Source organism: Aspergillus eucalypticola, assembly GCF_003184535.1.
Source record: "Aspergillus eucalypticola CBS 122712 chromosome Unknown BO83scaffold_16, whole genome shotgun sequence".
In the NCBI taxonomy this organism is placed as follows: domain Eukaryota; kingdom Fungi; phylum Ascomycota; class Eurotiomycetes; order Eurotiales; family Aspergillaceae; genus Aspergillus; species Aspergillus eucalypticola.
This window is the reverse complement of record NW_020290290.1, coordinates 689185-713428: the sequence shown is the minus strand read 5'-3', so window position 1 is coordinate 713428 and position 24244 is coordinate 689185. Positions and strand designations below refer to the sequence as shown.

General features: G+C 53.8%; 10 protein-coding genes across 10 annotated transcripts; 6 read left to right on the top strand and 4 right to left on the bottom strand.

Annotated features, from left to right (window-relative positions):
* The first annotated feature begins 1564 nt into the window (after nucleotides 1-1564).
* BO83DRAFT_379497 (cytochrome P450) lies at nucleotides 1565-3359 on the top strand. The gene is made up of 3 exons (XM_025531518.1): nucleotides 1565-1832; nucleotides 1901-2338; nucleotides 2395-3359. Exons 1-3 carry the CDS (start codon nucleotides 1657-1659, stop codon nucleotides 3305-3307), a joined length of 1527 nt encoding a protein of 508 aa, XP_025387101.1. The 5' UTR covers nucleotides 1565-1656; the 3' UTR covers nucleotides 3308-3359.
* Nucleotides 3360-4545: 1186 nt separating this feature from the next.
* BO83DRAFT_379495 (MFS phospholipid transporter) lies at nucleotides 4546-6738 on the top strand. Its single transcript, XM_025531517.1, has 6 exons — nucleotides 4546-5014; nucleotides 5085-5683; nucleotides 5744-5762; nucleotides 5822-6132; nucleotides 6190-6460; nucleotides 6520-6738. Exons 1-6 carry the CDS (start codon nucleotides 4847-4849, stop codon nucleotides 6625-6627), a joined length of 1476 nt encoding a protein of 491 aa, XP_025387100.1. The 5' UTR covers nucleotides 4546-4846; the 3' UTR covers nucleotides 6628-6738.
* Nucleotides 6739-7397: 659 nt separating this feature from the next.
* BO83DRAFT_379494 (F-box protein) lies at nucleotides 7398-9349 on the bottom strand. The gene has a single exon (XM_025531516.1). The coding sequence runs from the start codon at nucleotides 8866-8868 to the stop codon at nucleotides 7519-7521; it is 1350 nt and encodes a 449-aa protein (XP_025387099.1). The 5' UTR covers nucleotides 8869-9349; the 3' UTR covers nucleotides 7398-7518.
* Nucleotides 9350-9624: 275 nt separating this feature from the next.
* Nucleotides 9625-10477, top strand: BO83DRAFT_340444 (GNAT family N-acetyltransferase; the record flags this gene model as incomplete). The annotated part of the gene is made up of 2 exons (XM_025528584.1): nucleotides 9625-10009; nucleotides 10074-10477. 2 exons carry the CDS (start codon nucleotides 9625-9627, stop codon nucleotides 10304-10306), a joined length of 618 nt encoding a protein of 205 aa, XP_025387098.1. The 3' UTR covers nucleotides 10307-10477.
* A 37-nt stretch (nucleotides 10478-10514) lies between these two features.
* Nucleotides 10515-12001, bottom strand: BO83DRAFT_340442 (NAD(P)/FAD-dependent oxidoreductase). The gene is made up of 2 exons (XM_025528583.1): nucleotides 10880-12001; nucleotides 10515-10817 (listed from the first exon to the last, which is right to left on the bottom strand). The coding sequence occupies exons 1-2, from the start codon at nucleotides 11980-11982 to the stop codon at nucleotides 10556-10558; spliced, it is 1365 nt and encodes a 454-aa protein (XP_025387097.1). The 5' UTR covers nucleotides 11983-12001; the 3' UTR covers nucleotides 10515-10555.
* A 920-nt stretch (nucleotides 12002-12921) lies between these two features.
* Nucleotides 12922-14754, top strand: BO83DRAFT_363380 (aromatic ring-hydroxylating oxygenase subunit alpha). The gene is made up of 2 exons (XM_025529570.1): nucleotides 12922-13805; nucleotides 13868-14754. The coding sequence occupies exons 1-2, from the start codon at nucleotides 12985-12987 to the stop codon at nucleotides 14313-14315; spliced, it is 1269 nt and encodes a 422-aa protein (XP_025387096.1). The 5' UTR covers nucleotides 12922-12984; the 3' UTR covers nucleotides 14316-14754.
* Nucleotides 14755-15690: 936 nt separating this feature from the next.
* BO83DRAFT_59847 (putative C6 transcription factor) lies at nucleotides 15691-18490 on the top strand. Its single transcript, XM_025537465.1, has 5 exons — nucleotides 15691-16019; nucleotides 16073-16128; nucleotides 16210-16610; nucleotides 16686-17599; nucleotides 17656-18490. The coding sequence occupies exons 1-5, from the start codon at nucleotides 15846-15848 to the stop codon at nucleotides 18172-18174; spliced, it is 2064 nt and encodes a 687-aa protein (XP_025387095.1). The 5' UTR covers nucleotides 15691-15845; the 3' UTR covers nucleotides 18175-18490.
* On the bottom strand, nucleotides 18342-18986 carry BO83DRAFT_59832 (uncharacterized protein). The gene has a single exon (XM_025537464.1). The coding sequence runs from the start codon at nucleotides 18860-18862 to the stop codon at nucleotides 18509-18511; it is 354 nt and encodes a 117-aa protein (XP_025387094.1). The 5' UTR covers nucleotides 18863-18986; the 3' UTR covers nucleotides 18342-18508.
* A 533-nt stretch (nucleotides 18987-19519) lies between these two features.
* Nucleotides 19520-20554, bottom strand: BO83DRAFT_363374 (alpha/beta hydrolase fold protein; the record flags this gene model as incomplete). Its single annotated transcript, XM_025529569.1, has 1 exon — nucleotides 19520-20554. One exon carries the CDS (start codon nucleotides 20552-20554, stop codon nucleotides 19520-19522), a length of 1035 nt encoding a protein of 344 aa, XP_025387093.1.
* Nucleotides 20555-21367: 813 nt separating this feature from the next.
* On the top strand, nucleotides 21368-24187 carry BO83DRAFT_340429 (transcription factor domain-containing protein). Its single transcript, XM_025528582.1, has 6 exons — nucleotides 21368-21794; nucleotides 21880-22428; nucleotides 22505-22668; nucleotides 22751-22930; nucleotides 23002-23337; nucleotides 23407-24187. Exons 1-6 carry the CDS (start codon nucleotides 21768-21770, stop codon nucleotides 24056-24058), a joined length of 1908 nt encoding a protein of 635 aa, XP_025387092.1. The 5' UTR covers nucleotides 21368-21767; the 3' UTR covers nucleotides 24059-24187.
* Nucleotides 24188-24244: the final 57 nt, after the last annotated feature.

The window sequence follows — 24244 nt, the reverse complement described above, 5'->3', positions numbered from 1 at the left end:
GAAGGCGTCCAGAATGAGTGCTTCGTTTACGCGCCAAAAGCAAAATTCGAAATAGCTGATCTTTCGAGGTCGATTCGGCTGATTTTCGGGCCTCGTCATGATCAAAGGCTTTCAATGGCTTGCACAAATCAACTCATCTAGTTGTAGCTTTGAAATGAGCTCTTTGGGAATTGAGGACCTCACCGAGAGACGGAAATGATCTGTACAAAGTAGTATATAGGAGATTTCAATCACTACACGATGGGACTATTGCGACTAATATGAGCCTGAACATCCAATCACTTCATTGGGAGGCAGATTCCAAACGCCAACATATGCGACCGGCCCAAGTTCCAAATTCTCACCCTAACCGAATACTAGGCGAAGACTCATCTTCAACAACTCCACAATTGAAGCCTACACCACGTCGCGAGCAATGTATGGTATGCCACTCAATATGTCAGTAATAGTAAAAGGATGGCCTGTAAACTGTGACTTGGGCGCACTAACTTCCGCGATAATGATGGTGTGGGCATGATTCGATATGCCTAGACATTGCTGTGTTGACGGCTCTGGAACTAGTACATGATGCCTCTATTCATGAAATCATGAAGTAAAACGCGAGAAAGTGAGTATCGTGAAACAATTCTTCTGCTATAGAGTATAAGAGCTCCTACAGCCATTAAACACTCGAGTCGCTTGGATGGTGCTCTTCAGGGTATACGGATAGTACTAGTATATATATTGACATCCGGCAGTGCTACTTATCTACTTACTAGTCCGTCGGTACATGGGTGCACCAACTACTTTGCAATGTATGAACGAATTACTAGTATGAACCCTGGCAGATGTGCTCCCACGCTTATTCATCTATGATATCGGACAATTCCATGGGTTCCTGCCAGTCGATCAGTGTCCACCGGAGAGATCTCATCGAACATCATGATGCTCTGCTAGGACCCACATCAACCCGGGTGCGGGCAGCCTCAGGCTACCAAAAGCACAACACAGTTGGACTTACTAAGTACTTACTTACCTAGTTAACTAACTAGTTAGTGACTTAGTGTTTGTGTATATAATGGCCCTATGAATTCGTTGACACCCAATCAAAATTGCAGGTGGGGTGTTGGTACAACATTCATGGCCAGTGTTATGCAGTTACTAACAGTCTTTACACTGGACATCAAGCAGTTCGATAAACTTCAATATTCGCTGTCCAGCGATTGCGTCCCGACTTACTAGCAGTACAAGTACTCAATAATGAGGAATCCTCGGTCGCTCCCCACTGGCACGAGAGACTCCCACACACTAGTACCAGAACGAACAACATTGCTATGAATACCACCCCAACAAAACTATCCAGACATCTCATGTTGATGTGTTTTTGGCGACTGATAAGCCGGAAGCTTAAAGAAAGATCCGGCCCTCACCCCCCACTTCGGGAAAGCTTAGGATAGCCGAAGCAGCCAACTGGCGGTGCAATGTTACTTTTATTAGTACTCTTATTAGGTCTCCTGCCAGCAGAGGAATGGCGGTCGCGTGATTTGGGGCTGACTCCGTAAACTTTCTTGCTTCCCCGCGAAAACACCAACTCCGGCCTGCAATTCTCTATCCCCTTCCCCAATCTTCATTCCCTCACACTACTCTGGGTGGCGTACCTTCGCGCCCCTTCCAGTCATGCTGGACTTCTACACGTTGGCGGTGCTCGGCCTCCTGGCCGTCTTCGGATACGCCTTCAGCCGTCGCGAGAAGCCCGACCCGCGCGAACCACCATTGGTGCGCAGCAGTATTCCCGTGGTCGGCCATCTGCTGTGTTTCTTGTGGTATGGCTTATCATACTTTACCATGCTGACGTGAGTTTTCGGGTCCCTACAAACTCGGTGATTGGGAGCTAGACGACGGACCTTCTAACGCGCCGTAGCGAGAAACATGCCTTACCCATTTTCGGCCTCAATATGGTCTTCACCAAGAGCTACCTGGTGACCTCGCCTAGCATCCTGCTGTCTATCCAACGGAACAAAAAGTCCCTGAGCTTTGACCCGTTCATCAGCATGACGGCCGAGCGTATGGTCGGCATTCGTGGCCCGACGCTGGAGCTGATTCGCGAAAAGCAATCGGGCGGCCAGGGATTGACGCAGACCATCATCCATGCCATGCAGCCCACCCTGATAGGCGCGCCCTTGGATCGCATGAACGAGCGCATGACGCGCCTGCTACGACCCTTGGTGGATGAGCTGGCCAGCGCTACCACGATCGACCTCTACGGCTGGTGTCGCCATGCCATCACGGTCGCCAGTACGAATGCCTCGTATGGGCCACTGAACCCCTACAAGGATGCGAACATCGAGGAATCATTCTGGTGAGTGACTAGTATTTTACGCGGAGTTAAGTGAATTATGGGACTGAGTCTACAAGGTCCTTTGAGTCCCACCTCAGCCCATTGATGGCCAACTTCCTCCCCTGGCTCACTGCGCGCACTGCATGGCGGGGGCGCGAGGCGGTCGTGGCCGCCATGATGCGTTACTACGAGCAAGGGGGGCATGCGGACGGATCGGAGATGACCCAAGTACGTTGGAAGACGATGAGAGAGGCCGGAATGCCCGTCGAGGATATTGCGCGGGAGGAGGTGGGCATGGGCATCGGGCTCCTTTCTAACACGGTTCCCGCCGCCTTCTGGGTGCTGTATGAGCTATACTCCCGACTCGACCTGCTGGAGGAAATCCGGGAAGAGATTCGCACGAATGCGCTCCGCGTGGACGCCGACCAGCGACACATTATCGATATCTCGGCTCTACGCGACAACTGCCCGCTCGTGGTCTCGAGCTTCCAGGAGATCCTACGCGTGCAGTCTGCATCTGCCCCGACGCGATTTGTCATGGAAGACGTGATGCTGGCGGATCAATATTTCCTGAAAGCGGGCAGCATGATCAACATGCCGGCCAAAACGTTGGGTCGCATGCCCGAGGCATGGGGAGAGACGGCGAGGGAGTTCGATGCGCGGCGATACATCCGGTCGGAGGAGAAGAACCCGCGGCGCACGGCAGGCTTTATGACGTTTGGAGTGTCCCCCGTTATTTGTCCCGGACGACACTTTGCCAGCTCGGAGATTCTCGGATTAGCCGCTCTGTTGGTGCTCCGATATGATATGGCGCCGGTGGATGGGCAGTGGCGCACGCCGCGGTTGAACTCGATGGCGGTCGCGTCGAACATGCGACCGATCAAGGATAAGTTTCCAGTGACGGTGCGTCCACGCAGCGAATACGCGGGAGTGGAATGGGACTGTACGGTGCAGCCCGGGAGTGGAGTGTTTAATTTGATGGTGGGATAGGAGTTAGTAAGTAGTTTGTACGATGTAGAAATGGGATGAGTAACTGCCCATAAAAGTCTGCCATGGACCATGTGGCTGGTTATACCTTATTTGTTTTCTTCTTTCCGTGAGATAAAGTTCCGGTCGCTGCTGCAGTTGAAAGTGAAAGAAAGGAAGGTGATTGAGCACGTGGCCTGCGTATGCCCGAGTCATGCCCCGAATTGGGGCGCACCGACCCAGTTCATTGATTTTGATCGAGTCCGATCCAACCAGGAATACTACTAATCGCTACTACTCCGTTGAGCCACCTCTGGTAGTACCACTTATCCTCAAACTGAAGCATCCATGCGTTCATTCATCCTAGCAGCAGCTGCGCCAGCTGCAGGATGCGCCAGAAAGGGCGGGCACGTGGGCCCAAGCGCCGTCCTGATTAGAAGTTGAGAAGAAGCCCCCATCGATCCCACGTGCCTGACAGACTGGCAGTTCTATTCTTGCCCCTGATTCCTTGACAAAGAGAATCAGTAAAGCGTCGGTAAATGAAATAGAATGCTCTTGGTTCAATACCCTCTTCTGATATCTGGAATAGGGTGTACAAGTAAACTGGCAGAAAACTTTGATGAAGTTACAGCATCCCAGCTGTCTGCACTGCGGCCGCTTATCGCGAATCAGCAGCGATGGCTCTATCGCGCCACCACCCCCTGTACCGTCGAATGAGAGTGCGTCCCGAAGGCAGATTGGCTCGTTGCTCTGCACGCCCCCGATTGCCCTGCAATGAGCGTCTCTCCGAGCTGCGTATATTCCTCCCTACGGATCTCCCCCCCTTACTCCGTACTTGGGGGGCCCAACCGGCGACACCCAGTGAGCCCTGCACGTGGAGCGACGGTGTCAGTCGGGCTGGATCCATGGCGTCCCCACTTCAAGCTTTGAAGCAGAGAAGCTTGGTACTTACCCAGTAGTAGTAGTCCTTTGGACTAGGTACTCCGTAGGTAGTAAGTAGACACTAGCCAAAGTGGCTCGGGGACACCGAACCACGAGTTCCTATCGTCGTCTGCTGGTGGGTCGCCTATCTATCTCTCTCTCTGCTTATTGTGTAGTCAATATCCTCATGGTTTACGCTACCGGAGATAGGCAGAAAATGTCTGTCAAAGTGCCCCCATGCACCAGTGAGGTACGAGGAACCTGGCCCATTCCCTCGTGCGCACGCCGTACTACCTCAGACTTGATCCTCTCCCCACCACTGAGATCCGCTTTGCATTTCACTCTCTTCCTTCAGCCCAGTTCCCTGCCGCGATGATGGGGCAATTTTCTCGGACAAGCTTTGCCCGCTGCTGCAGGTCACCGACTCTATAAGACCTCTCCCCCACCCACCGGTCGAGCGTCTTCATGCTGCTAATTGTCGCCGCTATTGGTAGGGTATCCCGTGGTCTCGTGCCCCGGCTGGCTAACGTTGCCCCTCCTGCTGCTTCCCCCTTGCTTTCTCCTCTTTTTCCACATCCTCCATTTCTCCCAGTTGGATCTGTCTATCTGTCAGTTTTCGAGCCTGCAATCTAAGTCTACACAATGATGGACCGCAGTGACGAGAAGACCAAGGAGCTGGTGGTGTCGCCGCACGGTGACCCTCATGTCGATGAGGATCCCTTGGCCGACACCGAGAAATCCTTCTGGGAGCGCAGTTGGCCTACCTTTGCCTGTGGTGCTGGTTTGTGGTCGGATGGATACTTGCAATATGTCAGTGACTTCTTCTCTTCTAATATATCCCTTGAGGTTCAATCGCACTGACATAGGTTATGGCCGTCAGGTCATCGGTACCGTCAACACCATGCTCGACACAATTTATCCCAAGATCTACGATGGCTCCACCTACAGTCAGAATGTCTCATCCATCGCTTTCGCTGGAACGGTTGTTGGCATGCTCTTTTTTGGCTACCTCTCCGACCATTGGTCTCGATCCAACACCCTCATGGTCTCCACTGTCATCTTGTTCGTTTTTGGTGCTCTCTGTGCCGGTGCCTATGGTCATAATGGCAGCCTGCCCGGCATGTTCACGGCCCTGACGGTCTATCGCTTCTTCTTGGGTCTAGGTGTCGGAGGTGAATACCCTGCTGGTTCCGTCGCCGCCGCCGAGAGCAGTGGTGAACTGGCCGAGGGCACCCGGCATCGCTGGTTTATTCTCTTCACCAACTTCCAGCTCGATCTGGCCTCTGTCGCCTCGTCGCTCGTGCCCATGATTGTTGTGCTTGCCACTGGAGAGAATCATCTTCGCGCTGCCTGGCGTATCTGCCTGGGTCTTGGTGTCATTCCTCCGCTCAGTCTGATCTATCTGCGGATGAAGCTGAAGGAGCCCGCCGAGTACACCCGCGAGAAGATGACCAAGTTTCCCGTCTGGCTGATTGTCAAGTAAGCCTTAGCTCTCTCCCCCAGATGAGATCAAAACATAATTAACAGGAATATTGACAGATTTTACTGGAAGCGTTGGGTAAGCCTGCCAAGAACTCTAAGCAAACCTTACCATTATGAATGCGCTAACTCGTCCAGTGTGTCGTATCCTTGATCTGGTTCATCTACGACTTCTCCACCTACTCGTTCAGTATTTACTCGTCCGCCTGGCTGGCCGATATCATTGGCGATAGCGCACCCATGTGGCAGACACTCGGCTGGAACACCCTGATCAACGTCTTCTACCTGCCTGGATCTGCTCTGGGCGCATTCCTGAGCGATTGGTACGGTCCGCGCAACACACTAGCATTCGGAGTATTCGTGCAAGGAGCCATCGGCCTGATCATGACGGGATGCTACCCCTACCTGGATACCCCTCACTACGTGGCCGCCTTTGTCGTTGTCTACGGGTGAGTTCATCACGTATCCTCATTTGTCCCACTTCGCACTAACCACTCGGCGGATAGTATCTTCCTCGCCATGGGCGAAGTCGGCCCCGGCGACAACATCGGTCTCTGTGCCGCCAAGACCTGCGCGACACCCATCCGCGGTCAATACTACGGCACAGCAGCCGCCATGGGCAAGATTGGCGCGTTCGTGGGCACATACGTATTTCCAATAATTGTCAAGAATGCCCCGAACAAGATCCGCCAGGGCCAGGATCCGTTCTACGTGTCCAGTGCTTTGTGTATCTTCAGTGCGTTTTTGGCGTTCTTTTGCTTGCCTCATATTGGTCAGGTAAGTGGCCTGCCAACTTGTTCGGATTGACGATAGGTGACCGTGCTAACTGAAAATAGGATACCATCACGCACGAGGATGCTCGCTTCCGCGCCTATCTCGAGTCCCACGGGTACGACACATCTAGTATGGGCACGGCGGGCGGCGAAAGGCAGAGGACGCAGTGAAGTATGCATTCGACGAGTTGAATGAGCCATGTATCTTTATTTGGATTCGAAGAAAAGTGTATTCTTGATCATGAGCATACTAGTTACGGTACATAATTTAATGCCTTTTACGGAGATATAATCTGTACCCTATCCCATTGAATGTACAACCCACCGCAGTGTGGATAAGTCCATAACATAGAAACTACAAATCAACAAGCTGAGATGGAATTTGCTAGCCAATGTCACATGTCAGAAGATAAACGGGACCAGAAACGGTAAGTTGCAATGTTATCATATCAGGCCCCCGACCCGCAACTCCGGCCCATTATCTCTGCGTCAAATAGATAACCCTAGATAACAACCTCCCAAATGACCCTGCTCTTGCAGCCCAGGATTCCACGCTAACCATCCTGCAGGAAGACACTAGACTCTGCCGGCTCGCCTGCCACCGACCGGCCGTCCGTTGGATCTCCGGACACCCGGCAGTCGGAGACCCGCCACGATAGTTCTTCACCATCGTCTACGTAGTAACTTGTATCTGAAAAGCTTATCTTTATGAGCATGTCAACCATAAGATAATTAATGTATGCTGCGGAGGTCCGACAGAGAATGGCCACTCGAGCGTACTGTCTATCTCCTAGTTTAGTTGTCATCGCTAGTCTCGACTGATTCGTATGATAAGCTTAGTTACTGGTCGATTCAAGAACTGCCAGTGGGCTTGTATTTGGGAGATAAGGGCAACAATTAAGCTATCTATATATCTATCTAGTACGTATTTATGATGGTTGAAGCTTGTAGTGCACGAGAGTTGAAAGGTGATAGTTTCTTAGTAAAACACCACTACACACGCACACACCCTAGCTACTGACAGTAAAAAGTGCTCTAGCATACTGGCCAGCAAGTTAGCAGTCATTTTAAACGTAGCTGGTTCACCCAATCGTGGAAGGAAAGGCCAGTTCGCGCAACGTTATAAGCAGCCGTATCCTGATTATGTGGCGGGCCCCAGGTGTATGTCTCATCTTCAATTTCCAGCACATTACGCTTAAACATAACGGCCTGCAATACAAGGAAGTGCAAGGACAGCTCATCGTGAAAGGATTCCAAAACATGCTGCCAACGGTGCTTGGTCTCCCCTGGGGTGTCTTCTTGGGGCAAAGGGCCGTACGGATCGTCAGGCGGGGCTAGACTGACTGCTTTTAGAATCAGGTCGGTCAAGGTAGGCGATACAGCACGAAGAAATTCCATCAGGGCTTCCGGCGGGACCACTAGATTCTGCAAACGGACTTCGCGCTGGCGTGGAAAATGTATTCCCGGGAAGATCTCAAGAATGGGGAAAGTTGTAGGGGGGTAAGACGCGTTGATGGAGTCAAATTGATATCGTAGTACCTCGAGAGTCGGGCCAACGGCTGTCAACAGCTCACGGGGACGTTCTGGATGGTCGCCCTCCTGTGTTCCCTCCAGACAAAGGTGTATCTTCAACAAGCCTTTCATGAGGGAAACAAAGGATGTCCATTCTTTTTGAGTCAGCTTCAGCCTGGCAAGCGCCACGCCATAGCAAGGCTTGCCACAGGTTGACAGATGCTTCACGTTCTGATCACTCGCAATCAGGGCTCTAACAAGGATGCAGAAAGCTCGATCCTGCTCTCTGGAGATCCCTTCGTGCCGGCGGAATTCCTTGGGGAACTTGGGGGGAAAGCCGAGGTCGTCTGTTAGACTGCGCCAGCCTAGACATATCAAGTCACGACTTCCTTCGGCAGGGCGATATCGTAACCCGACTGTAATTACGTTGACAAAACGGCCCATACAGTGTCGGAGAACGCGGATGGCAGTCGGCGACTTCAGTATGCGTCGATGATCTTTCATGACGAAGTGAAAATCCTGATAGTATTGCGAGACATGGGCCGAAGCTGAGTACTCCTCCTCAGGCTGCTGCTGTCGCTGTTTCTTCAAGGCCAATCGAATACAGTCCCAATACGCGAAACCATAGGGATGCATTTCATATTCGCCATTGAATAGCTCCGGGACAAGTCTGAGTTCTTCGACATGTTGGCGAATGCCCTCGTGCATGGAAAGCTCATAGAGTTGGCACAGTCCGCCGGAGGTGCACAAGACGGAGATGCTGCGGAAGACGCGTCGAAATGAATCGAGAGTGATATTGTAGAGCGACCGACAAGTCAGTCGAAGCGCACACCAGGCTGGTAGCTGCAGATAGGTGCAGATTTTCCTCACCAACTCAATGGGAAGACAAGCGATGGACATGTTGAGAGAGAGAGAGAGGGTTTTCGATGTGTTGATATTACCAGGCTGTTGGGGAACGCAGAGAGAGCGCGTCTATATACTGTCGAGGCAATCATACATTCAATCATTCATTCACTGTCGCCAGGCACCTACCTCTGCTGCCTACCGTGGATGCACCTATCATCAACCCCCTAAAGTTGATTAAAACCAACGTACATGCATGGATTGAATACGTCCCTCCCCTGCTCCTGCCGTTCTATGGAGAATAAATATTCTTTTAGGTGTCACCGGCATGGCCGTGGGTGGTGATTTTAGGGGAGCAGCAGTAGCGACCAGTCTGAATGGGCGATGAGTTTGTTGGAGAGTTTGTTGGTGGAATACAAATTAATTAACCTTGGACAGCGGGCCGGGCCACGACCATTAGTAGCCAGGGAACCTCCATGGGAAGGAACTCAAAATGGAAATGTATAGAGATCTCACTTGTTTGTACTTGATCAAATTGGAGCCAAATATGTCGATCCGGGGCCACGGAAGGAATTCGTCAGAAGGATGAAGAAAAGAGAGAGGAACAATTGGGGCAGTGGATCCGCGCCGATCGATCCCTTTTCCCACCAACCAACCCGGGCGGTGGGTGATCCGTGCACGCGAGTCAGTCATCCATTCCATCCATCATTCCATCTCCTCCCCTCCAGACTGAAGCTATTCCGACAGGGATAATAAACCCTAAAACCCTTCAATACCAACTAAACCAGCAACTTATTCTTAAACCAAAGAAATATGGCATCTACCACCTCCCCCCTCCGCCTCGAACCCGCCACTCTCGAGGACCTCCCCGCCCTCACCGACCTCTGGTACAATGCCTTCACCACCGAATCCATGCTGACCATCTGGCCCGACACCCCAGGCGTCCGACAATGGTGGCACGAAGCCAACGAGCACGACATGCGACACAAACCCGCAGAGAAATTCCTCAAGGTCGTCGACACCTCCCAGAATAACCGCATTGTCGCCTACGCCAAATGGTCTCTGCAGACGGCTGAAGAACGTGGTGCTCGCTGGCCGGCCTGGCATCCGGACATGGATCCGGTGCATAATGATGCCTTTGTCAAGCAGCTGGAGACGTTCCGGGCTGCGTTGGTGGGTGAGGGGAGACCGAATTATTGTATGGTTATGTTCTCATCTACATAGCTTTGAGAAAAGGGCTGGTTTGCTAATGGACGTGGTAGATCTCGATATGCTCGCGACTCACACGGATTACCGACGGATGGGCGCCGCTCGTCTGCTTCTGGAATGGGGCTGTCGCGCTGCGGACCAGGCAGGCGTGCCGGTCTACATTGATGCCAGTAAGGCGGGCAAGCCCGTCTATGAGCGCTTTGGCTTCGAGGATCGTAGCCATGTCTTTGGGGATACGGGTGCCTTGGCACCTATGGTGCGGGATCCACCGAAGAAGGATGCTTGAGGGGATATCGTGCAGAGGATGTGGTAGAGGAGTATATGCCGGGTTCATTCAATCTTTATCGGCAACATGGAACACGGAAGAAGAAAAATATATTTATAGTATAGAACCAAGGCCCGCCAACGAAACTGGTGGCCAACAACCCTAGTACCCAATAGATACAATAGATCAAGCACTTCAACCACGCTAATAACAAGAAGCTAAAGTTTGTCCACAACCATCTATATATAAATAATCACTGGCAATCCTCATCTATATCTTGGCGGGTCTCCGGACCAGCGCATTCGTCAAGGTCAAGAGACTGTCTCGTTCCTGCGCCGTAAACTCCCGACGACCAGGACCACCCCGACTGCCATCACCGCCGCCGCGAGCGCTGGCCCCCGTGAACAAGTCATCTTGTGCCCGCGACCGGTAGTCGGTGTGGAACTTCCACCGTTCCGCCAGGTCGGCGGGCAGTTGGCCCAGGAAGGCCTTGGCAATATATTCGCCGATCACCGGAAGGAATTTGTATGCACTAGTCGCTCGTTAGTATCAATAGTTGACACCCATTAACTTTAGTTGTGGGGGAATACTCACTGTCCCGTACCGCCGGTCGCGACAAACACGTTTTTATGTTCGGGATGGCGGTCAAAGATGAAATCGCCCGTCGGGGTCTCGTTGTACCAGCAGAGACACGTCTTCTCAAAGCCCCGCGACACCAACTCGGGTAGAATCTCACCCAGACCAGCCAGCAGTCGTTGACGGCCTTCCTCCGGGATGAAGTTGGCACGCTGTGAGATGGCCTCGCTGGGTGGAGAGGAAACGTTGGACGAGGACAAAGTGTAGCCGAAACTGTGACAAGCCACCTTCAAGTATCCGGTCTGCTCATGAGGCGGGAAGCTGAAGAATCCCGTCGACAGATTGAAGATGATGGGGAGGTCCTTCAGACGCTTCACCTCCTCCGGGGTAAGCCGCACGAACCCGACGATCTGCGCGGTGGCCACCATGGTGTTCCATGAGGGCACCAGACTGGCGGTCCATGCTCCCGTCGCCAGAATGAACTGATCGGCGGTGATGCGCCCGCCATCGATGGTTCGCACGGCGGTCACTCCGCCATCTGACCCTTTCTCCAGGCTCGTTACATGTCCATGGCGACCAGTGACAAAGGAGACGCCCGCGCGGATGCAGCGATCGCGCAGGCCGGTAATGGCGAGGCCCGCATCGGCCCAGCCCGCGGCGTTGTTGTAGAATCCCTCGAAGCCTGCTCCGATGGGAGTGCCTGACACCGTAGGGAAACGATCTTTTAAGGCGGTCACATTGTCAAGGTTGTGCCATTCGCAACCCATATCCGTGAGGATCTTCTTGGTCTTGCGAATGAAATCGGATCCGCCCGCCGAGACGAGGTCGGCAGGCCCTGACTGCTGCGCCGTCCAGACACAAGGGGTGCGATGGAAGGAGTCTGCATAGTCGGGACTGGTATTCCAAAGCTCGTAGGCATCACGGCCCATCTTCGCATAGACGGGATCGCCATAGTCGAAGCGAATAACGCGCGAGATGTCATTGCTCGATCCATCGGGGACGGGCGGCATGGACCGATCCATCACCGTGATGGAGGAGAAGCCATCTTCAGCCAGGTACAGGGCTGTGGAGAGGCCAAAGACGCCGGCTCCCACGATCACGATGGACTGTGTCTTGTCCATGACTATACTAACAAGAGAATATCCAGGAATCAGAATGTAGTGTCATGGGACACCCCCTAGGCCAGACCCCAGATTCTTAATGTGTTTGAGAAACAGGCATTGGACGGTTGTTATGCCCCGGCTGGGAACCGGGAACCGAACCGAGTCCGTCTTGGCTTGCGCCTGCAGCAGTTGGATTCCTTCTCATTTGGGTGAAGGAATCCGTGGATGTGGGGATGGGCTTGGAGCGATGAATGGCAACTGGAGAGACTAACCGTGGACCGGTTCCGTGGTGGAGAACTGATCATGCAGCCCAAGTGGACAAACTGCACTGGTGAACTGGCAGCTCCTCGGCCGGCTGACAGCTCAAGCTTTCCCTAGACCGGAAAACATTCAGTCCCCAAGATTAAGGTGGGCTAATAATAATCTTGCTGTAGGGGAGATCTGGGGCTTGACTTCCCAATCGGGTTATGTATGTAAGGGGGGCTCTGTTTGTGCCCTCCATCACGGAGGATGAGTTTCAACTGTCCGGGTCAAAGCTCCCTTATCGCTCCGTATCTGATTGCCAGCCGGCGGATCGGTCAAAGGTCCCTTCTGCCGGCCGTGTCTATCTCCAGAGAACATGCCTTTGTATCAATTCCTTGATAGCGTTGTGAGCTGGGATAGGGCTGGATGCTAGTCCCGTGCATTGACCAGACGAAGAACCACGGCTGCCGTCGCCGCCACGAGGCGTTCCGGTGCCAGAGAATCCAGGCTCCGTCCCCGACCTCCTGATCGCTTTGGGAGCCGGTGGACGGCTATGGAGCCGCTGTCAGGGAAGAAGAGGATGGGTTGGAATGAAGCAAGATGATAGAGATAACCAGATATCCAACTGGCTATAAAGACAGTATCTCATCTCGTCCTCAAGTCTGGTAGAACAACAACAACGACCAAGATCCATCTCCACTCAAGAGCCTCTTTCCAGACTCTCACAAAAACCCTCGAAAGAATCAACATTTTATATTTCACATCTGGTCTAATACCATGGCCTCCGCATTGTGGAACTACCTGGGTCTCCGCGAGACCCCCACTACCCCTACCAATGAGGCCGTGCGAGCCCTGCCGGCCTCGTGGTACACCTCGCAGGAGATGTTCGAGCTGGAGCGACGCGCCATCTTCTCCCGCAAATGGCTGCTGACCACTCACAAGCTGCGTCTCCCCAACACTGGAGACTGGCTGCAGTACGAGGTGTCCGGCTTCAACTTTGTTCTGGTGCGCGACAAGGAGGGCAACATCAACGCCTTCCACAATGTCTGCCGCCACCGCGCTTTCCCCTTGGTGACCGAGGAGAAGGGTTCCGCCCGCATCTTCGCCTGCAAGTACCATGGCTGGTCCTACGGCCTCAATGGCAAGCTGGCCAAGGCCCCCGGCTACCAGGACCTCGATGGCTTCGACAAGAGCAAGAACAGCCTCCTCCCCATCCACGTGCACCTCGACGCCAACGGCTTCATCTGGGTCAACCTGGATGCCGGTGAACAACCCGAAATCTCGTGGGACGATGACTTCAAGGGCATCGATCTGCAGTCCCGCTTTGCCGATGTCAAGTGGGAGGACTACACCTTTGACCACACTTGGGAGCAGGAGGGCGACTACAACTGGAAGATCCTGGCCGACAACTACAATGAATGCTACCACTGCGCGACTACGCACCCCGACATCCCCGCCCTGGCCGACTTGGCCACCTACTCGGTCGACACCAAGGATGGCGGCATCATCCACGACGCCCACTCCAAGCCCGACCAGATCGCGGCCGGGCTCCGCATCGCTAGCACATACTACTTCCCCAATGCCTCCATGACCGTCTCGTAAGTGTGCCTCTGTCTAATTGACCCCCACCAGTTCCAACCCCCTAACCATTTATCTGCAGGCCACACTTTTTCTTCATGCAGCGCTTCGTCCCGCTTTCCCCCACCCGGTCGGTGATGAAGTACGAGGTGTACCGCAACAAGAACTCGAGCGACGAGGACTTTGAGCTGATCAACACCATGTACAAGCGCATCATGTCCGAGGACAAGTACCTCTGTGATCTGACCCAGAAGAACCTGAATGCCGGAGTGTTTGTGAACGGCGAGCTGCACCCGAAGATGGAGAAGGGCCCCTTGTATTTCCAGAAGGTGGTGCGCGACGTGGTGACGGAGCACTTCCAGCGCGAGGAGAAGGAGGGACAGGAGTACTGGCCCGCCCGTCAGCGGGTGCCCAAGGAGGCGGCGACGAGTGCGCAGGACATGCAGTTCTGCGCCAACCTGGGGTGTGGGGCGGGTAAGGAATGCTGCTCGAATATCGGGGCGCAGCCTCCGGCGGCAGTCGCCTGGTGAGGGGGGGAAATGTTCATGAAAGGGATCGGCAATTGAGACAGAAGAGAGAGTTGTGCTATGATTCATCTTGACGAGTTTGACACATTGTTTTCGGCAAATCAGGTTAGCGATCTTTGTTTGGATTTTGAGATATTGTACCGCAATAGAATAGTTTCTTATTTTAGCATGCTTCGCAATCTTTAATGACGTTCAAGTGAATCATGGTGCATTTCTGTCGCGTACTGCGACTAGATAAGTAAAATGGGTTGGTTATCAAGAAGGCGAAGAGCGGGATGGAAATGGAAGGGGCGGTATAGATTAGAGATTAGTAGAGAAGAGAGAGAAGGATGGCTAAAGACGGGAAAACCAGCCAGAAGAGGAAAGGGAACCAGACTAGACCACGTGCGCTCACCTGACCGGTGGGAAAATCACCGGACTTTTCTTTTCTCTAAGACCATCCAGGATACAACTACCAAGTACTGGAACAAAGAAAAGTCGAAAGTTTAATGATGATTTCAGTTAACTAATAAGGTCACTCCGTGGGTTAGTCAGAGTGTTCCAGTCCCAGTTCTTTTTCTGCTTCCCACGCCTGGTCTGGAATGTTCAAACCTTCCCCCTGCAAGTAGCCAGACGCACCAAAACTTGGACAGGGTGACGGGTCATGGCGGGGATTCCCAGGGATTACCCAAGGACTGACGGGGGCCCAGCTGACCACTGGCCTTGGAGAGGGAGTGTATTGGGTGAAATTATGCGAGGGTGGCCATGAGTTCGGAGCTGCTACCTACGTACTAGTACTATGAATAGCCCTTCCATACGATACGTGAATAGTAGACCAGACTGGGCTTATCTCTCCCATCGAGACACACACCGGGAGTTACGTTGACTGTCAACCTTGTCTGGCTGGACCCTCCGGGGAGAGCGGCAGACCCACCTTTTTTTTTTTTGCTGCTGGTCCCCCCATCCATCCAGGAATAGATGATAGTAATCTGGTACTTGGTACTAGATACTAGTAGTAGATAACAGATAACCCTTCAGTTTCCCCCAACTATACTAAGCAGTGACAGTTCCCAGGTTTCACTGCCAACCCAATGTAGTACTTACATACCTAGTACATAACCTCTTTTTTTTTTTTTTTTTTTTTCCACCCCCTCCTTGCACCCTGCATCTATTCGTATAATTGGTTGTTGCTTATCCCCCTCCAAACCCTCCACGTACTCGGAAGTACTAGTACTACTTACTGAATAGTAGTGGACACCCTAATATTTAGTGGTGGTGGTGGTAGTAGTAGTAGTATATGCCTGCGCGCCAACTCTCGTCCCTCGTCCCTTCCTTTTCTAACCCGAATCCCCTCCTCCGTTTCCCCTCCTTCTCCCTCCCCTCTTTTGTTCCCGCGGGCATCGCGTCCCGTACTCATTCCCCTCCTCTCCTCTCCCAGCAGCTCCTCCATCATCATCTCTCTGAGTCATCCTGGGAAAAATAACATGACGCCACCAGAAGGACAGCGTCGGAGATTACGGTCAAATCATGCTTGTTTGAACTGCAGGTGCGAAGATGCCAGAGAAATTCCTATCTCGATCCATCGGCGGAGAACAGTCACTCACCAACATTGACAGAAGGAAGAAAACGCGCTGTCCGGGCGAGAAACCAGCCTGCTCATGCTGTGTGCGGCTTAACCAGCCGTGCTCGTATACGCCCGTCACGAGGACGTCAATAGGCAGTCCATCCGTGGGTGCACCCAACTTCTTCTGGACTACACGGTTGCTGATGCTCCACCTCAGAAAGATCGGCTGGCAGAGCTGGAAGAAAAGGTCAATCTCATTCTAAACGGCAATATGTAGGTCTCTCTCTCTCTCTCTCCCTCTCTCTCTCCTCGCGGAATTGTTCGCACTACAATTAAGCTCACAGATTCTCGCAGACTAGCTCGATCGACAGGTCCCGAGACGAAGTTATCGCCACCATCCCCGAGACGCCGCGATTCTCACACCCCTTATCCTGTCCCATCGGGGCTGGGCGAGGGCACTACCCCTCACTCTTCACCCTCGGTCATCGCCAGAGCGATTAATCTCTACGTGGAGCACTGTCACCGGCAGCCGGTGTGGTGTTTCGACTTCGATGGGCCAGGCGAGCCCGGCTCTCTCCCGGAGGAGCTGATTTGTAGTCTATTGGCACTCACCTTGCGCTACTTACATGAGCAGGACCAAGGCCAGCATTATGCCGACGATGCTAGGACTCTCATCATGCTGCGCATTGCCAATGGGACAGTGGAGCTAGCCACGATCGAAAGTTTGTGTCTGCTGTCCTATTCTTCTTTCATAGGTACGTCTACCCCCGGAATGGCCCAAGCAGTGTGGAAAAGTAATAGTAACTAAATGGTATGTCCCATTGTCGCAGATGGCAATACACACGTCGGACAGTTCTACCTAGGCCTGGCGTCCCAGCTTTGTCGCGCGGCCATGCTAGATGTTGCGGTCGCCTATTCCACCGATGATCCACACATGGAGCGAAAGAAGCGGCTGTTCTGGAGTCTACAGTTGCTCGAGCAATCGTACGGCCGACAGACGGGCATCTTACGCACATCGACCGAGATCTGGCGCCCACCATATTTCGCGACGGATGGCGACCAGGACAGCCACAAGGCGACGGGCCCTCCGCCGCCACCCATGCCGCAGGACAGCGTGGGATGCACGAACTCCCACGATACAGGAATCTGGAACATGAGCAACCAATTTGGCTGGGTCTGGAGTAATGTCAGGGGCTATGTATCGGACTGTGCGCGCAGCAAAATGAAGGAGCCCTGGCGGCATGAGTCAATGTACTCGATGATACTGTCCGACCTCACGGAGGTCGAGAACCGGACGCCCTTCTGCCATCGCTATGATCACGTTCAGTTCTACGAGCGTACTGGTGAGGAGCTGTCCTATGAATTGGCCTACTGGGTACCCTGGTTGAAGTTGCAGTTCATGTACCATGCCATCCTCACCGTCCTGAATCACCCGTTTCTGTACATTATGGCCTCGCGCCAGAATCCCAACCTGGCCATCCCGAACAGCTTCTGGCGACGTTCCTCGGAGCTGGTGGTGCTGCACGCCACCTGGATTGTGCGCTTGATCGACATGGTGGTGGAGAAGGAAGTACGCCTGTCCGACCCCTTTTTCGCTCATGTCGCCGCCATTGCCGCCACGGTGCAGCTATACTATTGCTGTGCCGGGGATCCCCGTCTGAAATACAAGTCGCGGGTGGACTATGCCAAGTGCCGCGAGTTCCTGAGGACCTTTGCCACTACATCGCGGGCCTGCGAGGGCTTGGTAGGTGATCGTCCCCCCTGCCTACAGAATGAGCAGCTGACTCCCTTTCTCTGTAGCATCGCATCCTGGACCAGATGATGCGTATTGCATCGGGCTCGGAGAATGTCGACTATGAGACCTGGCTCCCGTCCAAGATCTACTTAAGTATCCCACTCATGTGGGACATCCTACAGTTCAACGTCACGGATCGGTCGGCGGGCGGGAGGGCAGACGGCCGCCTGCTGCATTCCTCATTGGCAGCATCGGCGGTCGGGCGAGGCTCCGAAGAGGACTCGACGCTCGAGGTGATTGTCACAACCTCGCCGGAGGTGACGGTCAACACCGCCGACGGGGGCCAGGCGGTGCCCCTGCCTCTGTATCGGACGCCAGCGACCTCCAAAGCTAACGCAGCAGCTACTTCCATAATGCGTGACACCCTCGTTGCGCCGATTGACAGTCTGATGGTCAATACTCCATGGCTCTGGGCCGACTCGGCTCCACTGGGCGACATGGAGAGCTCCCTGGGATACGCCAACTCCGGTCCGGGCGGCGGAGATGCGGAATTTTCGTCATGGTGGAATTTGGGAAACCTGTGAACCGATCCAAACCTGCGTGAATATCTAATACTAAGAATAGTCTTGATTGCCCTTTTGATTCGATGGAGATAGTATGGCCACCTACCCACTCACACACACAACCTGAGCGGAGACGTCGAAACCTGTGCAATCGAGAGGAGAGAGACAAAACACAAGAGTGAAAGAGAGAAAGAGAGACAGGGAAGAGGAGTCCCGACCAACCCCGCACGCACAAAAGAAATCATTCTCCTCTCCGTCCTCCTCCCCTCTTTCTTCTCGTCCTTCCCCCCTTTGCTGCTCGCCCCGAGCCTTTCAATCCGCGGTCAACCTGGCAGTCCCTATGCGAGATCTCCCTCTATTTCGAGTCTCTTTCCACCCATGAGCGAAACTCTCCAACCAAGAGACCATACGCGCCACCCGTTCTCCGACCGATAGAAGCGAGGGGCATTGCCAATCCGACGAAGGCCAAAGCTCCTCCGTAAGACACGCTAGGACCCGCCACTATCCAGTACCGCCTTGCCTGTTTCGGACATCTTTTCCCAGGGCTCCATCTTTTTTTACCCCTCGCGACCTTGCCTTCCCTGGATAAGATACGATACGACAGCCCCCCTATCGGCCCGCCAACTGTTTCCCCCCTCCTTCTTTTAGCGTCATGCGCTTTATTTGTTGTTGGGATGACAGTAGCTACACGCTTCCCGACGCAAGTCATCTCACACAAACACCGCGTCGGCTCCGCTGGTGCTTCGGGTTGATGTCGATCCCAACCCGGACATCTCGGAACGTCATGGGTATTCCATCTTTTGGACTGATAGAGCGCAAGGGAGACGACGGTGGAACCGGTACTGCAGACGCCCAGCAGGGGTTCCCAGTGTGGTATGCCGTCTCTTCATGCTTATCGGCCATCAGTTCCCGCGCGAAACGCGTCACCCCAAAGCAGGGGGGGGAGGTTGCACATGGCTAGTACCTCAAGTCCCCGATTGCCGTGTTGGGGGAAGGCGGGTAATTTCCCGATGCCGCCGGGCTATGCGACCAGAACCGTCGCTGTATGCTGTAACTCGCCACCACCAAGTTTACCATGGCGATGCATTTGATTAGTGTGGATGGCACGATCATGATCATCCTTCCCTTTTCCATGTTTCCTCTCTACATCATAATGGATCTCGGCCAATCGAACTCCCCTGGTCCCGACAGCCTGATGGGGATCTCTGCTACTGTTGTAGCATAGACGGTATCGGGGACACACTAACTCTTCTGCAGATTGCTGGCTCCTCCGCCAGAGACCAGTCTCAACGGGACTTGTTGTCTATAGTCTCTAGTATTCCTGTTGTATCTAATGTCTAATATCTACTGATGCTCTTTAACCAGACTACGACTTCTGTCCCAACGCACTCTTCAGCCACTCATGGGCCTGGCCATATATGTCCTCGCAAACCTTTTTCCGGTACGCTCTTTCGGCCGCATTCCCCTCCTGGCCGTGCGTGAAGCCATGCGTACACCCTCGGGCCAAGGTCCACTTATACGCAGACGTCTCGAAGGGGGCTTCCTGGTCCTCTTTATCGTGCAGCCCCGCCAGGCGGTGGATCATCTGCTGGGCTTCCAGCCTCAGCATATCCCACTGCGCGGCAATCATGTAGATGCGCGGGGGCAGGTCTTTCGGGTCGGCGTACCAGGGGCTCAACAGTGGTTCGCGTCGGTTCTGTCCCACACAGACATACCCCCAGTCCAGAGCCCACGCCATTATGCCTATCTTGTCCAAGGGACCATCCGTGTAGGGGCGGGAGGCTAGTTTGACGGGCGGGGGATGGCCAAAGTCGACAATTGGGTAGTAGACGACGGCGGCTTTGACCCGTCCATGCAGAGGAGGCAGCTGCGACACCGACAAGGCCAGATTCCCGCCCGCACTGAACCCCCCAATGGTGATGCGCTCGGAATCAATGGGCAGGGACTCATCCGCCAGCACGTCCTTAATCTGGGCGACTAGATCGTAGGTGGCGGTGGGGAAGGGATGTCGCGGTACGCGGCGGTAGTCCAGACTCACGACGAGCATGCCGGTCCGCTCGGTCCAGGCGGCGCAGAAGCGGTCATCTACCTGGACATTCCCCACGGCGAAACCCCCGCCATGAATGTTCAGATATAAGGGCAGGCGCTCACCCGCGCAATAGCTGGGCGGGAAGAAGATGTGGGTGTTGAGCATGGGACGAGATGGGTAGCGACGGACGAAGGTGGGCTGGTAGCGACGCGGCGGCTGTCGTACCAGGCGCCGAAAGTAGAAGTAGATGGCGGCCAGGGATTTCAGCAGCCATAGTCGGATGAAGCAGTCCACGCGGTGCCAGAAAGGCATGCGCACTTTCCAGAGAGGGGGAGGGGACTCCGCGGTGGTGGTGTCGGCCTGTTCCTTCATGGTTGAGGCTGGCCAGTGAGACGGGCTGAGGGAAGAACGACTGTCTGTCTCAGCAGGAAAAAATATCAGTTCACGGAGGGAAAGCGAACTAGCGCGTTGGGAACGTAATCCTTCGACACACAGCCTCCCCGTCCGTCTAGCGCTCCCGTCATCGCGATATCGATTAGTCCAAAGCCTTTATCTCCCACCCCTACCCCCAAGGGAGCTCATCCCGTAGTTACGTCGCATAAAGAGGCAAGATTTGCCGCGTAGTCGAGGGGGACCATCGCCATGTTTCCCCCTCCCCGCACACAGCGGCTCCAGAAGAGGGAGAGAATGGTGTGTGACCGTCTTGCAGTGGTTGACATGGCTGGACGGGAACTATGAGGTTGTGTGAGAATACTGTGAGTGCCTGGAAGGGTTGATCAAGAGACAGAACTGATACTTTTGGTATCAAAGTAGTGGTGGAAGATACACCGAGAAAAGAAAAGAGGGCCAGTTCGAGGCTCGACCGCGCAAACCTTATCTTCAGATCTTAGTATCTGGCCAATGGTAGTTCTATCAACTAAAATTGAGTGCTTCGAAACAATTCAGGAAAGTTTGACATTGTTAGGAAAGTAGGTAAGTAAGCAGCAGTAGACTCTGAGGAAGGGGTGTGTGTGTGTGTGTGTGTGTGTGTGTGTGTGTATGTTTTGTCTGTTTCTTGTCCGGTTGAAGCTTCCCCGCATCTGTGCTTACCTCAGCGGTCCCTCTCGTCTCCACTTTCCTGTTTCATCAATTCCTCTTACTCCCCTCTACCTACTCTCTTCTACTTCTCGACTACATCTTCCCTATCGCTATACAACCCCCATTACCTTCTCGTCTTCTAGTGCCCGCAAACCTTCCTGGTTAACTGATTTTGCTTCAGACTTCGGCTGGATTGGCAACTCATCATGTCTACGATCCCCATTCGCGCATCTCCCTCCCCAGCATGGGCGAACGGATGAATTGTGGGTTCCTTTATGTCATCATGGCATCATCATCATCATCATTATCATCCTTTCTCCTGCCAGCAATATCATCATCATCATCACCGGCTTCTCCTCCGATCGCCCAAGAATTTCTGCTGGCCAAACTCAGAAACCCTTCCATATCCCTTATTCTCCCTCCCCGAAAAACCAACCCCTTCTCGAATCTTCCCAGATAAACCATTTCTCCCACTACCTGTTCCTGATAAACCGGCCGTCGTGCCCCCATGTCCACGCGCAGAAAGAAACCCGAGGTACGTGCTTGGTTTCCCTGCCGCGCCCTCCCTCTTCCCCCCTGAATCGCCCATTCCTTAGTCCTAGTCTCTTATACATTCGTAGACTGCCCCAGCCAGGGCCGATCGCGCCCAACAACCCGCCGCCGAGTATGCTATTAGCTCGGGTAACTACCATGAGGACCTACTGCATGATCTCTTCCACGTCGTCCGATCCATCGACCCCGATTACACTCCGACCCTCGTCGACATGATCCGCAATCATGCCTCGCTGGACGAGGTGCGGGCCTACCTCACTCGCGCCCTGGCCGCTGCCCAGCCCTCTATCCCAGATCAGGAGAACGCCTTGCACCGCCTGGAAGGCCTGCGTCGCGGTATTGAGGTCGAGAGTGAACCCCCGCGCTTTCGCCCTCAGATCATGGACATCCGGTATTTGTGCAGTAATGCTCCTTATCGCGTCCCTGCCAAACCCTGGACTTCCGTCACCGACGACGATGACCTCGTCTCCCACTTAGTCTCCCTCTACCTAATCTGGGACTATCCCTTTTTCGCCTTCTTCGACAGCGGAACCTTTGTTAAGCACATGGCCATGGGCAACACCGAATCCGACTTTTGCAGCCCCTTCTTAGTCAATGCCCTATTGGCCAATGCTTGCGTAAGTACCATTTCACCCTGCCCTGTATCTCTCTGAGCAGACTGGATAACTATCGGAGTTGCGTGGCTCTATCTAGTACTACTCGCAATACACCGAAGCCTACACTGTCCCCGGTGATGTCCGCACCAAAGGAGCCGATTTTCTGGCAGAAGCAGAACGCCATCTACAATCGCATCAGTTTGAGAAGGGAGGCGACATTCGTCTGGCATCTTTGCAGGCGCATCTATTGCTGTATGAGAGGTATGCCCGCACCAACCCTGGGCGGTGGGCGCCCTGCCGCGTCGACCGGAGGACCTGACTGTATGTTTCTAAATCCCACCAGGTACTCCTTGTCGGGCCACAATGACTGGGGATACACTATGCTGCATCGCGCCATTGAGATGGGAGAGTCGCTAGGTATCGTCAATAAGAAGACCGATTTACGCCTCTCCGTATCCCAAATGTCCGAGGATATGATCGTCTCCATTAAGCGCACCGCCTGGGGCCTGTTCCAGGTAGACACGTAAGTGCGATCTCGCGTTCCTCTCACACATTTTATGTCCCAGGACCCAGTCTGATAGTGGACAACCACAGTGTCGTCCATACAAACTTCCTCCGGCCCAGCCGCGTGCGCTCCGTAAGTGTCGAGCGCATTGACCGAAATAGCATGAACACGAGCGATATGTGGGCACCGTACCCAATATCTCAAAAATTCCGCCCGTCGTACCTAAACCTATATTTTGATGAAGCATGCAAGCTCTCCTTCATTGCCCGCGACATTTCCTGGAGTCTTTCTCGCACCGATCGGTCGGGCACCGAGCCAGATCAGCGCAAGCAAGAACTCTACGACCGGCTCAGTGCATGGGAAAGCAATCTTCCCGAGTGCTTCGATCCGGCCACGCGACCGGCACCACATCTACTGCTGCTCAGGTAAAGTGTACCCTCCCGATCCGCCAGGCGGCGGAGCATGAGTGAGCTAACCAGTCCCATTGTCTACAGAATGCGCTACCATACACTAGTAATAAATCTCTGCTGCGATCGCTTCGGATTCCACCCCATACTCTCCGAGGGTGACGAGCGTACGCCCCGAGAAAGTAAAGGGTTCAGCGCTGTGGAAATCGCCCTGTCATCAGCGCGAACTATCGCCGCGCTCACCCAGCAGCTACGGGTGGAATATGGGATGGAACATGCCCACCAGTTCGCCATGTATTCGGTCAACCTGGCGCTGTTCACCCTCCTCGGTCAGGACACCTTTGATATCCTCGACCGCGACTTCCTCACCCTGACCAGCGCCATGTCAATCATTGCCTGCCGCTCCCAACTGGGACGCCACCTCTTCCACCTCTTCAAGCTCTCGGTGCGGTCCCGCAACCAGGGCGATCGGGTGCAGCAGTCGGATGAGGTGCCACCCGGGATCAAGGAGCTGTTCAAGCCAGACTCGAAGGCACAGGTTCCCGACCGGTGGGATAAATACGCCGAGGGGTTAACCAAGATCGACGGCGAACAGAGTTACGTGGACCACTTCCAGGATGATCCCCAATCGTTAGCTACCTCTGGGCTGCACGAGATGTTGCAGCGATACGAGCGGTTAAGTGTGGGCAAGGAAGACGAGTGGCGTGACCGTCGGCCAAAGGGAGTGACGCATTTTTGAACTCCCTCTTTGGCAGGAATATAGATTAGACCATGTCCCATTGTGGTCATGAAACTCAGATACATCCCTGAGCCTGTACATATCCATGATTCGATTCCATCTGTAGACGATACACGAAGTTACCATTTCAATTCCTAACATATTCACTCCTTCAGAAAGTCCATATAACCATAAGATCAATTGATC